We start from the raw sequence: 14,710 nt of genomic DNA on the forward strand, positions 1-14,710 counted from the left end.
AAAAAAATATAGGTACATCAAAATATAGATATCTAATCACCTCGATCCCTTAAGGTAGCTAGACACATAATTATTTACATAAAATATTCTATTATTTATTCTGATATTTATTTGATGCTATGAATTTAAAATCATACAAGGCATGAAGTTTATATCCAGGTATCAGTAGACAGTCCAAACAATTTTGAAAACCGAATCGATCAAATTATTGAAGGCAATAATATTTTTTTAAAAGACAATAAAATTGCAGCAAAATATTAGTATAAAATACCATAAACATCTTTAAAAAACATTTTGTCAATGAAATTTATTATTTTGAAGTAAGTCTCGAAACATTATTCTTAAAAATTAGATTTGCATAAAGAGACAAACCGAAGGAAAATTATAACTGCTGGATTTTCTCATATATTAAAACAGTGTGTTGCGTTTTTTGCTTCATAGTATATTCAAGAGAAGTTAATATGTATTTTGGATATCTTCATTTTTTCCCAATTAGTTTCGAATTTTAATACGTCTATTCTTCTTAACACAAAACCACATCCCCATTTTTTTTTTTTATCGAAGCTGTTGAAAGTTTGAATAATTGCAAAGACATACGTGAAAGCACAGATGTTTGACACTGATCAATTTGTTCCAAATTTGAACATAGATCTACAGTTTTAATGACAAAAAAGCAAAACCTCAGGCTGAGTGTTATTTATCTAATTATTTACATTTGTCAGTTATCCTTTTTTATTTACATAGAAAAGCAAATAAATTGTATTGAAGAACTGAAATTTATTCAAAACTTGTTCGACATCTGCAACTTTTGTGTGAGAATTGCATACCAAATTTTATCTGAATCATCTATAGTATTTTTAACATCGCATACATAAACAAACCGACAGACACGATTTCAAAAATGTGGTTCTTTCTTTTTTCAGATTATGATTTTCTTCCTTTTTATACTTTGTATATGAGAGAATAAGAAGACGTGTAACGGAAAATGTCATCATACTATCATATTTTCCTTCTTTTTTATAGTTTATCTGTAAATTTCAGAAGAAGTGTATGCAAAATTTCTTTTAACTGTGAAAAAAATTTTTCAAACAAGATTTTGTTAAAAAAATATTTTATAACTTTTGAAAACGATGAAAAAAATATACCATTTACCAATAACTCATACTTAGAATGGCATCAATTAATTCATCAAATGCTGTGTTATAAAGAACGATTGAAAAAGTAATTTTTAAAAATTTTTCTCTCAAATTTTAGATTTTGTTAAAATTTTAAGAAGATTCTATTTGGAGACATTCACATAATTGTAAGACAACATCTAAATTTACACAATATTTTTTGTTATAAATAACAGAAAATACTAAGAATTAAATGTTAATCTTAACCCTTAACTGGCGAGATGAAATTTTAGGACTTAACTGGGGAGGTGCGGTCTACGAGACTGCATTTCATTTACGCTCAAATTAAATTTTTTAATGAATTTATTAGTATGAAAAACTGCCAATATATTTGGCAGATATTTTTCTTGATATATAGATATGTTTTAGAAATTTACTAAAACATATTATCATTGAAAAAAGTAAATGCGTTGGAACATACATTTTCTCCTCAACTTACATGTTACAATAAATAATATTCTTGAAAAAGTATATTACTTTTTACTTTTTAAATCATATTTATTTTTACAGTATATGAAGGTATATAGAAAACAATATAATGTAAAAATTGGCAATTATATGAAAAATAAAAAAATTGACAATAGGTAAAATTGGCCCTTTTTTTATCGGCTTGTGTGATTTTCATAGCGCGGTTTTCTAGGGCATTTTCAACATATAAGTTAAGAACTACGTAGTATAAAAATCAACCTATAAATTCTGTATATATATCTCTTGGTATATTAATATATTTTATAAATTTTTCAAAATACATTATCACTAGAAAAATTAATTATGTTTCAACATACATATCAAAATCAGTTGAATGCGAACTTTCATCGAAAAACTCTTCTGTACAATTATTCTTATCACTAAAACCACTTTCTGCTTCATTTAAAAGTGTCTGGAGCACTGCTTCATAATAGGATCAGTAAACTGAATGATATTTCGGGCCCAGCTTTAGCGCCATATGCTAAGCCTTGTTTATCACTGGGACACTAACAGGGAGATGCGGTCTTAGAGACCGCACTCGAAGACATAACTGAATTATTGTAAAAAGCATCTGCTGAAATCGGTTGAAAAAATGCACGTGTATTGAAGGTCACAAAACAAGAAGCTACAGGGTCAATCCATTCAATTGACCTAAAAATAGAAAAGGGGTGACAGAAAATCCATCGCTAGCGGTCTCACAGACCGCACGTCCCCAGTTAAGGGTTAACATGTACACTACTGAAAGAAATTAAAACATCATTCACTTTTTTAAAGAAATATGCACACTGTTTTCATTAGAAAAAATATTTCTATTAATCTTTTAAGTTGACTCAAAATTTACTGAAATGAAATAAATTGTTACTGATAAGAAAATTCATCCTACAAATAAAAAAAAAATCTTATTAATGGTAAAGAGCAATTTTATGTGCAAGTTTCAAAGTGAGAGTTTCAATTGTTTAAATATTTAGAAATAAATCCTAAATGGATTGTTTCCTTCAGCATTATCGATATTTTTACGCAATATCGAATAGGTCGATGGTCTCTCTAACGGCAAAAATATCTGAACACTGAATGGGCGTCGAATTTACGAATGTTATTGTTGACACACTTTCCTTTTTTTTCCATAAAAAAAAATTCTGAACTTTGAAATATAAGAGAAGATCCTAGACGAGCAGCATACCATCTCCTTAAAATGTATGCTCTGTTAGAATTTGGTTAGATTTACATGATAGACATTTCGTATTCATTACTATATGCATATTTAAAAACAAGTTCTTTAATTTGAGATATTGCGAACTGTTAAAATGAAAGAATTGCCGATGATTCCAACAAGAAGTAAAACAAAAATATTAAAAATAGCTTTCCAGAATCTTCTACATAGCAAATTACCATTTTAGAATATATAAAGTACCTGCACACCCGTTTGTATTTCTTTTCCCTTAAATGATCAGCCCATGTCCTTGATTTTTAAATTCTTGAGGTTTTTCATGAATTACACGAGAATTCAATAAATATTCTGAATAAAATTTACGCATATGATGAGAATAATATTATGAAAATAGAATGGATTTTTCATTATTTTGAGCAGATTGTATAATGGTTTAATTAAAAATCATTTCAGTACATTATGTAGCTTCTTTTTCAATTAAAAATATTTATTTAAACTAATTAATTGAAGTATCGTAGTTTATTGAAAAATTAATTAGAAATTTTAAACGATTCATTAAGTTTCATCTTAATAAGCTTTTAATTCTATTTTGTGCCTGTTCAATTGAAAGTAGAATTACTATTCAATACTAATTTTAACATACTGGCGTCCTAGCATAGGGGTAGCGATTCTTCCCCATGATCTGGAAATCCCAGGTTCGAGATCCGGTTGTAATTTTAAATGTTCAATCTGTGAGGTGTGTGAATGTGACGCATGAAGTAGTTAAGTCGTACTCTTGGCACTAATTGACGCTACTGAAAAACAAGAGACGCTATTTCGGCTTAAATCGCTGACAGATAATTGTCTGCGGGTTTGTAAAGTATCATAAGTCACAACAACTATTTCTAACGTGGAACTTTCAAAAAATTTAAACAAATATTACTGTTTATATAAATAATTGTTCCTATTTAGAAGAAGTAAATTCATATTATTTTGCAAAAATATGATTTTTTTTTAATCCTTTATTCTTGATAGATATTTTAATTTAAAATAAAAATGAATTAAAAAAACCAATTTTAAAAGATTTTTATTTAAAATTAAAAAAAAAATCTTGTCGAAATATTTCTTTTAATAACAGTATCATAAAATTACGAAGTATTTGTAATTTAATTTTTCCGATAAGATATTTATTACTTCTTTAATTTTATCTTCCAAATTATTTAAATAATATTGACGAAATGCTCAATTTAACAGTACTTGTTTCATTTTTTATATAAAAATAAACAAAAAATGGATAGGAAGTTAATGAAGTTTTGACAGATTTATGAGTCCTTATTATATTTTCTCTTTTTCTTGCATTGATATATAAATCTATCTAATTACTAACGATTTCAGTTCCCCAAATATTCTAAACTGAACTAAATTATTTGAAAAGTTTTCAGTTGATTTGATTATTGCCACAAATTTCTTTATGTTGATTATTGTTTGTTTGTTTCTTATGGCACTTGCCACTGACAAGCCCGCTGTTACGAAGACAGCGATTTAAGCCTGAGGGGAACGTCTCTTATTTTTTATAGCAGCGCCAACTAGGGCCAAGAGTACGACTTTGCCACTCACGCATCATTCATTTGCTTGCACAACCCCTTTTTACAGGAGGGCACATTCACACATCTCACAGATAGAACAACAGAAGAACAACCATGCCCAAACCGGGACTCGAACCCGGGACGCCCAGATCACGGGGAAGACGCGCTACCCCTATGCCAGGACGCCGGCATGTTGATTATTCTTTAATAGATTACCTTGAATTATCTAATTAGTCTAAATGGATAGTATTATAAATATATGATAATCAATACAAAAACATTCGAAGAATAATTTGAGCAGTATTGAAATAAAAGCATAGCACAGTTTTCAAAATCCTAAAATTACGAATTTGAGGAATTTTCCTAAACGATGTGAATAATGAAATAAATATTGTTTTGAAGAAATATAACTGCAGATATGGAATTTTAGACATTCTAACATGAAGTAGTGAACGGCTATTAAATAGACGCACTTCGCGTATATTGAAGGTTACTGCTCAAAGAATAGGAAATTTTTCCTAAAGTCTAAATTGTAGGTTGAACATAATTTAAAGTATATTTCAAATTTTATTAAACATTAAAAATATGAAGCATGAAATGTCATTACCAATTTAGTAACAACTGTATCTTGTTATATATATATATATATATATTTACTGATCAGATTTTACACGAAACATTCAGAACAATTCTCTTCTTTTCACAAAGATACTGAATTTAATATATATATATATTAAATTATAATATATATATATAAATATATATATATATATATATATATATATATATATATATATATATATATATATATATATGTTTCGTGTAAAATCTGATCAGTAAATATTTATTTTTCGGATTATTGGAATTCGAATTATATATATATGTTCTAAAAAAATCTTTTTGATCACACATCTTTACTCATTTCTGTTAAGCATCAGTAAATATGATATTTTGTTGTTGTCTTATGGCATCAACAATGATAATAACAAAATGTCAGTTTAATATTTTCAGAATTGAAATATCAGTTAATCAAATAACTGAATGGCATTTTCAATCAATACTATTGGCACCACCTGGTTATGAACTGATTTCAAGATAACTGTAGTAACTATAGCAGTGAAATATAAACAGATGATTTAATGATAAAAAATAACTAAAATAAAAATTGTTCTTATTCGCACGTTAATTAATCTTTTAAAGCAGTTTTTATTAAGTCTATTTCCTTTTATTTATATTTTTTATGGAAAGAACATGGATAACATTTCAAAACCGATGTATTAAGAAAATGGGCCTTTAAAATACCTAATTATCTTCTTGTCCAGAAAATTTACTGAAATTATTTTAAAAATACATTCAAGTGAAACATTTTTTCTTTAAGAAGAGCAAAGAAATCATCGAAACGGAATACATCTAAATTATTTATTGCAAATAGTAGAACAGAAAAACAGAGGTACATCACAGGACAGATACATACAAAATAAATTGCAAAATAGATCCCACAAAATATGAGCAGTTCACATAGCAAATCGTAATACACACAATACAAATAATTACATAAAACACTGGCACATATAAGACGTTGTCTTCTGATATATATCCACTCAAAATTTTGTCTTTTGTGCTGAACACATCACGTACATAGATGCTTACATTCGATTCACAAATTCAGACGAAATTTCAGTGAACAATCAGAGAAACAGGCAACATTTCTCACTTATAAACTATTAGTTTGTAATAAAGTGAGTTATCAGCTCATAGATTGTTTCCTGAGAAGCTAAGTTTATTAACTAAACTGAATGTTATGCAAAAGTAAAAAAAGTTGCCTGAGTATAATTTAATAATCTTTTGATTGTGCAAGACACCTATCACTGAGATCCCAATTTTAATACAGTATCCCTCACCATTGTTCACCGAAAAGCAAAATTCTAATCTAATTGTGGATTTCCGATTCCTTACGGAACACCTTTGGCCAAGCGAGATCGCAATATGAGGATCCATTAGATATTTGTAAAATATTTAGTACCCACTTTTACCGCTTCGAGCTCCCATTCCTCCTCGAGAGAGGCCTGCAAATAGATTGGAGCTCCTTCCTCCACCAATTCCTCCCATTCCTCCTCCAATTCCTCCCATTCCTCCTCCGATTCCACCGCTTCCTCCCATTCTTCCTCCGATTCCACTCATTCCTCCCATTCCACCCATTCCTCCCATTCTTCCTCCGATTCCACTCATTCCTCCCATTCCACCCATTCCTCCCATTCCTCCTCCGATTCCACTCATTCCTCCCATTCCTCCTCCCATTCCACCCATTCCTCCAATTCCTCCTCCCATTCCACCCATTCCTCCTCCCATTCCACTCATTCTTCCCATTCCGCCTCCAAGTCCACTCATTCCTCCACCCATTCCGCCTGCACCTCCAACTCGACCACCAGCTCCATAACCTGCAAAAAAAAAAAAAAAAAAAAAATCTTACGATTTTTGAATGCATAGATATTGATGGAATTTTTTTTTTAATTTAAAAATGCTTAAGATATAAGCATAGATTTAAAAATATTACTAAGCAATGCTGGAAACTAAAATAAGTTTAACATAGATAAAATAACATTTCGTTTTGAAATTATTTCTTTTAAACAAGGATAAATAATAGATTTGATTTCAGAATTTTTAAAATTATATTTTGCATATTATTTGAATAAATAATTGCTATAATATCAAAACTAAACATCAATAAAACTTACTATTTGGAAGTGACCCGAAAAAATTTGATTAATAAATGGAATAATAATGATTATTTTGCAATTTATATCCAAATAATTTTTTCATTTCATTTAATATAGATAAATTATTTGAAATACCACTTTTTATTGCTGTCATTCAGTGCTGAATATTATTAACTGTTTCTACATATCTTAATTCACTCACTGGTCTCCAATATAATGCTTAACATTTTCAAATTAAATCTGTATTATATGACTTCTATTAATTAAATTTTTTGAATGATTTGCAATTAAAATTTTTCTAAATTCATTCTACTTTTCATCCAATATTATATCATTCTTATTAAATAATATTTCCAATACAATGATATAGATTCAATATCAATATATATTCTTTTCGTTTATATTTAAACTATTACAAATGATATAATATAAAATAAAGATTTCAATATCCCTAAGGAATTTTTTCACTATCAAAAAATCACGCGGAAGACAATTTTACTTATTATTTTACAGCATATCTCAAATTGCGATTTCTGATTTATAAGACTAATGAAAGAAGACTAGAATATGAGCCTCAAAATAAGAGGTCCTATCCTCTAAGCTCAGAAATATGAAGAAATCGTTGTCTCCCTGTCTGATAGAATGATATTCTGAAATTTTTACCAATAATAATTTAAGGCCTATTGAACCAATCGATCTGTTTGAACTCATTTTACCAAAATGAATCTTACTACTGATCAAGTAATAAAAATTATTATATCATTATTAAAGAAAAAAATGGTGAAAATTAAAAAAAAATGGAATAACTGTAGTAATATTTTTTAAAGGTATGATAGTCACAAAGTTAAAAAGGATCAAGAATTTTTCAGATCCTCACCTCGACCACCAGCTCTGGATCCTGCTGGTCTTGTGTATCGTTCTTGGATTCCAGCGGGTGTTTTTTCAACATTCATGATGACGTCAGCGGGGTTTTCCTTTCCATCGACTCCAGGTTCATTGGTGTTGACGGTTGCAGAGAATCCGGCAGCTCCGGCTGAATACTCAACCATTCGGTAAAGTCCTTGGGCATCTCTGTATCCGTAACTGCCTCTGACATTGCCATTGCCGTCTCCTTCTTCGGTTCTGAAAGATGAGCCACCTTGTCCATCAGGAGCTTGGAAGCTTGTAGTGTAGGGCCTCGGTTCGCTCTGAAAAAGTATACAGATATAGAATTTCAGTTATAAAGGCTTTATAAGTTTAATGCTAAATTTTTTTTTCATGTTCTGTAACATTAACGTGTTTTTCTGAATAATTTGAATAAATAATTATTGATTTTTCTGCTAAATAATCTGAGAAATTCTTGTTTCAAAAGCATACTGTATTTTATCTGCTATGCATTTAAAAAAGATTGTGTAGCTAAAAATTAAAGGTTGGATGTGTAAAAAAATGAAAAAATATTGATCGCATAAAAAATATTGTATTTGAGTTTTATACAAAGGCAAGCATAGATAATTTAACAGTGAGAATATAAAATATTTAATTATTTAATCCTTAAAACATGGAATAAAAGTCAAATTAAACATTCCATAAATAGATTCTTTGCCTTTAAAAAAATCCCATTTTAAATTATCTTCAGTATTCATACCATGGTAAAGTATTACTTACGATTCCTCCTGATCCACCTCCCATTCCACCGCCAAGACCTCCACCAATTCCACCAAATACGCCTCCAAGACTTCCTCCAGCTCCTCCATATCCACCTCCAAGACTTCCTCCAGGGCCACTGTATCCACCTCCAAGACTGCCTCCAGCGCCTCCGTAACCGCCTCCAAGACCTCCACCAGCTCCTCCTAATCCTCCGCCATAGCTACCTCCAATCCCTCCTGAGCCACCAAGACCACCACCAAGACCTCCACCGAGGCCACCTCCAAGACCTCCTCCGACTCCGCCACCAAGACCTCCTAATCCTCCAGAAAGTCCTGCAGGACCTCCTAGTCCGCCTCTATTTCCTTTAGCTGAGACGTAATGCAATAATGCGATTGTAACAGCAACGATCTGAAAAAGAAATATTCATTCATTATAAAGAATGCAAAAAAATTGTAGTTCAATCCGGATTTTTGAGCGTTCTTTTGCATGGAACTTTATAAACATTGAAAATTTTAAGTAAGATACTTAGAATTTTTCTTAAATTTTGCTGAAATTCTGGTAAAGAAATATCGAAAACATTTTGGAGATTCAGCACTTCATGTTTAGCAATTCATAGTTTAGTTTTATTCATTTTTTTAAAAATATGATAAAAGAAGACAAAACGTTGTTGAAGCTAAGAATTGTGCAATATATGAAATGAAAATGAAATTTTACAATGTCATGGAATAATGGGGATTTATTATTGATATAGTTTAGATAAATATAATTGCAGTGGAAAGAAGAAAAAATATGTTTCCTTCCCAGAAATCTAAAAACTTAAATTTTTGAAGGAATGCGCATTTATATTAAATGAAAATTCGAAAGTAAAAGGAATTTAACTGAATTATTCAAAATCTAACAAATTTCAGCAAAACAATTATACAACTATTAAATACATTATAGCATGGAAAAATAGAATTTGTGGATAAAAAATCATTAATATCGAATTTGAAATAGAATAAATTCAATTTCGAAATATAATAAAATCTCTTTGAAATAGATATCTGGTGTTCCTTCGGTATCAAGAGAAATATGACTAAGAAGTATAGGAAAAGTATTTAAATTATAAAAAAAAATGATTGTAAAATTTTTTAATTAAAGTAATTTTAAGCGGTATTTTTTTAAAAGGTAATCATTTATAAAAATCATTAAACAATTTTCAAGATGCTCTTTTGAAATTTGATCCATATTAAAAAAAATTAGACACATGTACGCAGTTGTATGAAGGGATATTTATTTACTTTTATGGATTAGCGATTTTCAGATTAGGTCATTATCGCCTATCTCTCTTATAGATAATGCAACTATCGGCGAAATATCGCGGTTGTCGAATTTTTATCGCCTCCATATATTATCATATATGGAAGCTATAAAAATCAAGCAAATAATAGTGAAAAATATTTAATAAAATTCAAACTTCCAAATGATAACAAAATCGAAAACAGGGGAATTGAATTTAAGTATTTACAATACATTTTATAAAGCAGGGATTAAATTTATCATCTACAGTTCTTTTTAGGATATTTCTTTTATTAGGAAACAAAAATCAATAAATTTATTACAGCCTGAAAAATGGACTTATGTTCTTTCTTATTCCAAAGAATTTTATTCCGAATTTAAAAGAATGCAACCACTAAAAGTTATACGGCTATAACGAAATTATGGTATCATGTGGAATTCCCATAAAAATGGAATATCTTGCAAATTTTCAAATGCAAAAGATTTTGAAAAACTTCAGCATTTTTGAAAAAGATACATAAAAAAACACACCAGAGTATATTTGAATGTCTTACCTTTAGAAATGCCATTCTGCAACTTGATGCTTACTCTACGATGCTCCTGTGAAACTCGGCTTGCTGTTCTGCTTGAGAATCTAGCCTTATATACTACAACAGGACAATAAAATGTTAAAAAAATAAAGAAATTAATTCCGGAAAATTGTGTAAGATGACACGTGATTAAGCAATCTAACAGAAAAATTTCAAACTCATCTTCCTAAACAAAACAGATGCTTTCACTTGAAATTAGAGCGCATTTTCTCGACTGCTTAGTGCCCAAGATATTTTAAAGTTGTTTTTAATGACCGAGAATTAAAGTGATATATGTCCAAAACACAGGAAAACAATAACAAAAAAATGAAGAATTCAGAATAAGGTCATCTTTTTGAATAAACTGAGTATTTGATAATAACGACTTCTTTTTGTTTTGGTTCTAACCTATTCATATGGGTGAAAAAGCTCCGGAAGGGATTAAAATATTTTCATAAAATGGCATGCCATCATTGAAGACTCTTTTTTGTCGTGAAAGATTTTTAATTTTTGCGGAAAACTCAGTTTCCTTAAATTACGAGGATGAGTTTTTTTCCTGGTTTGTTCGTCGCTTAATTCGATGCGATAATAGGTATTATGTATATGAGATAGAAAACGTGATATATATCTGAGGTGATTTTGATTAAACATGGTTTGTGGTTTCCGACCATGTCATCACGCATATGAACTAGTTTTTATTATCTGAAGAAGCTTATTAAAATTTTCTTTTTCAAATTTAATTTATTTCTTCTTTATGGTTGGTGAATCCATTCAAGTAAATTAAAGGGCATTAATTAAACAGCGTTAATTAGCTAACATTGGGTCACAAGTTTTTTTCTTTGTAATTTTCATCCACAATTAGTGTGGATTCGAATATATAACTCCCAGGACGGAAAATCATAAAAATTAAATTGATAGATATGGTGAAATGGTTTTGAATGAAATTTAAAATTTTATTTTAATTCACATAACAACTTCTAAATTTTACAAAAAAAGTGTGTAAAAATTGCAAAATTTTACCAGAAAATGACTGTTTTAATAATCATGTAATTTTTTAAAAAAATTGTTCAATTTTATAAACATTAGGACCAATGAAATGAAATTACAACCAATAAAGCTGTTTAAATATTTTTACACTTTTTATCTAATGTTTATTAATTTTGAATTCAAAAATTTCAGCATTTTAGCTTAATTTTACTGTAAATCACCAATTACATATTTTCTTCTTTCTATTTTTATGATATTTTTTAAATGAAATATCTACTTTATTCTTGATTTATTGCGTACATACCAGTGCAGAAAATTTAAGTTCGTTTTGTGCAGATTTTAATGTAATATTGTTTTTATTAATTAGACTTTTTCAATAATTTTTATAACACGAATTTTAAACCTTTTTTGTTATTGAAAATTCTGCAGTTTCAAATAAAGAGAAGCCTCAGTTTGTAAATAGTAGATACAAAATTTTGATATCATGGATACTATCCTTGCAAAAGCTTGATAAAGTGCGTACATACGTATTATGAAACTGCAGCTGAATTGAAGTTTTTCGTATGATAGATTTGATTACTAATTTACTTAAATTTACATTCAATATTCTTAAAACTCCATCGTCTTCAGTTTAATACAATTTTTATTCCAATACTTTTAATCTAACATAATTAATGAAATTGTATTAATACAATTATTTGATGAAGTAAAAACTTTAGTGGAATAATTTAAAAAAAAAAGAACTCAAAAGTCCTAATTTTGGAGAGGCGAAATTTTTTAGAAGGTCTGGTTTTTTTTCTACAATTTTACCAAAATATTCTTAAGTGCTTTTTCCGCAATATATGAAATATTCTCAACTCATTTCTTTCATCTGGAGAATTTGATTCATACTTTTTTATTTTTTTTTCGGAAGAAAGATTTATCTAGTAATTTGCACACTATATATTTTCCTTAAATTATCGTCACAATTTTATGTAATTTACTTTCTAAGACTTTTCATTTAACATAATTAATAAAATAGCCCTTGAGATCCTGTTAGGTTAAGAAAAAATTTCAATGCAAGATTTTTAAAAATGGAAATGTTTAAGAAAAAAACATAATTTTGTTGAATGGAAAATTTTAGAAGCCCACATTTTTTTTATAATTTAATTAGAATCTCATTAAGCCTTTGTTGCACTATTTCTTTGAAATTTCTTTGTTCACTTTCTTCATCTGTGGAATTTAAGTATTAATTTATCTAAATTTGCCAATATTATTAAACCTTCATTATAAAAAGTTTAATCTAACTTCCCTTCTAGCCGTTTCATTCTAATTCAACTAGCAAAATAACCCTTGAACTGTCAATGGAAAAATCCTCAGTAAATGGAAAACACTCTGGCTCTAGAAGAAAATACTTAAGAAATACAATTTTACAGAGAAAAATTCTGGTAGTTGTTATTTCCAAATTTTTTTAATCTCCTCCTTACTTTTTCTAAATACTGATCATTACGTTTTTCTCAAAAGTGGGCAAGATTAATGCATAAGTTTTTTGTAAGCTTTAAGGTTTAGCTTATGGAAAATGAACGGGGGTAATATCATCCAGACAGTGCTCAAATTTCTGGTAATGTAGTAGTTAAAATTATTGTGCTAGACTGACTTCTCTAATAGTTAAATTTAATAGTGATATCATATGTATCAAAAGTTTGAACCATTTGTTAGTGATAAATTTCTTTCCGAGTGGAAATTTTGAGGACATAATATAAAGAAATCATATACTAATAGAACTTCCTCAATTTGGAATATTAATAAAAAATTTGTTATTTAACATTTTTACTGACAAGATCTTTTGGAAAAAACTATAGAATCTATAATTTAGTTTTTTAAAAATTATTCTAATCCATATAATAACCTTTTTTTAAAGAATGGTGAGTTACTTTTATATCTTTTAAAATTTTTTAATGAATTTAACTATAAAAAGAACGTCACACTATTTAAATTTCTTTTACTTTCTTCATCTAATAAAATAAAATAAAATGCATCCAAGAATTTTTAAAAAGTTAGTTTGTAATTTAAAATCAATAAATGCATAAATAAATAGTTAAATTTCACATAACTTATTCGATAAATCATTTTGCGAATAAGTTGTATTGTTAAACATATCTCGTCTGTAATATTCAGGATGCAGAAAGTAACATTTGTTTGGCAATTAGAAGAATATAAAATGGGACAAATTACTATCATTCGAATGGAATTTTTTTTATCTTTCTAAGGCATCATATTTTACATCCTCATTTCAAAAAAATCCATACTACTGGTGGTGATAAGAAGGGAGTAAGAGCTCACTCAAGACCTCCCCATCCAGGAACCAGAACGGAAAAACATAAGTAGCAAAAAGAGTTGAAATTCATATTAAAGGGCGAGGATATATTTCTGAGCTGAATACATAATATATCTTCAAATAATAAAGATGAATGTGCATGTGTGCATGCGTGTCGTGTTCTGGCTCTCTACAAGTCGGACCTTTTGAACTAAAACTACATAAATCAGCACATATATACCTTGTAAGGTAAAAATTCGCAACTCGGACGATTTAAAAAAAATTTTATTAGCTTTTAAATTACAAAAATTAAGCGAAGTTTTAGCATTTTTAGCAATAACTTTTGGAAATATTACAGGGCAAAAATGAAATCTTTTTCATTATTGCTAGAAATATTTCATCTTGTCTTTTTTTTAAATTGTTGATGATGATACTAAAAAGTTATGTCTTATTTTTCTGTAATTTTTTGATAATTTTTTTATGTTACTCTTTTTTTTATTTTCTACAAACTGTACTTTAATGTATTTTTGAAACTTATCTTTGCAATTAAGACTTAATTTCTTATATAAGGGCTGAGGATTCTTTTAAAAGGTGCACCAGTTGATAGAGTGAAAGGCTAAATTCAAACAAGGGGCCATATTTTCATTGTACATGACAAAGAAATTGCAAAATAAATAAATATATTTTATAATAACAAGGCTTTTTTTCGAGTTTTGACACGTCTTATGATGTCACAACATCGTAAATTGTGAACATACCACTGGGCGTTTCACACGTTTGATTTTTAGCATTATTGCTCTTAAAGAATCTCCTCTTTCAATATTGAAAACACTCTACAATTTATAGTTGGCTTTTTCCCTC

General features: G+C 28.6%; 1 protein-coding gene across 1 annotated transcript; it reads right to left on the reverse strand.

Moving 5' to 3' along the window:
* Positions 1 to 5,836: 5,836 nt before the first annotated feature.
* LOC129966855 (uncharacterized) lies at positions 5,837 to 10,602 on the reverse strand. Its single transcript, XM_056081447.1, has 4 exons — positions 10,552 to 10,602; positions 8,738 to 9,127; positions 7,971 to 8,280; positions 5,837 to 6,814 (listed from the first exon to the last, which is right to left on the reverse strand). The coding sequence occupies exons 1-4, from the start codon at positions 10,564 to 10,566 to the stop codon at positions 6,393 to 6,395; spliced, it is 1,137 nt and encodes a 378-aa protein (XP_055937422.1). The 5' UTR covers positions 10,567 to 10,602; the 3' UTR covers positions 5,837 to 6,392.
* Positions 10,603 to 14,710: the final 4,108 nt, after the last annotated feature.

The sequence above is a fragment of the Argiope bruennichi genome, chromosome 4 (assembly GCF_947563725.1).
Source record: "Argiope bruennichi chromosome 4, qqArgBrue1.1, whole genome shotgun sequence".
Classification (NCBI taxonomy): Eukaryota; Metazoa; Arthropoda; class Arachnida; order Araneae; family Araneidae; genus Argiope; species Argiope bruennichi.

Coding starts and splice junctions, on each gene's coding strand:
- LOC129966855 (XM_056081447.1), bottom strand. Junction 8,281..8,737: donor GAGGTGGATCAGGAGGAATC/GTAAGTAATACT, acceptor ATACTTTTTCAG/AGCGAACCGAGGCCCTACAC. Junction 6,815..7,970: donor ATCCAGAGCTGGTGGTCGAG/GTGAGGATCTGA, acceptor TTTTTTTTGCAG/GTTATGGAGCTGGTGGTCGA.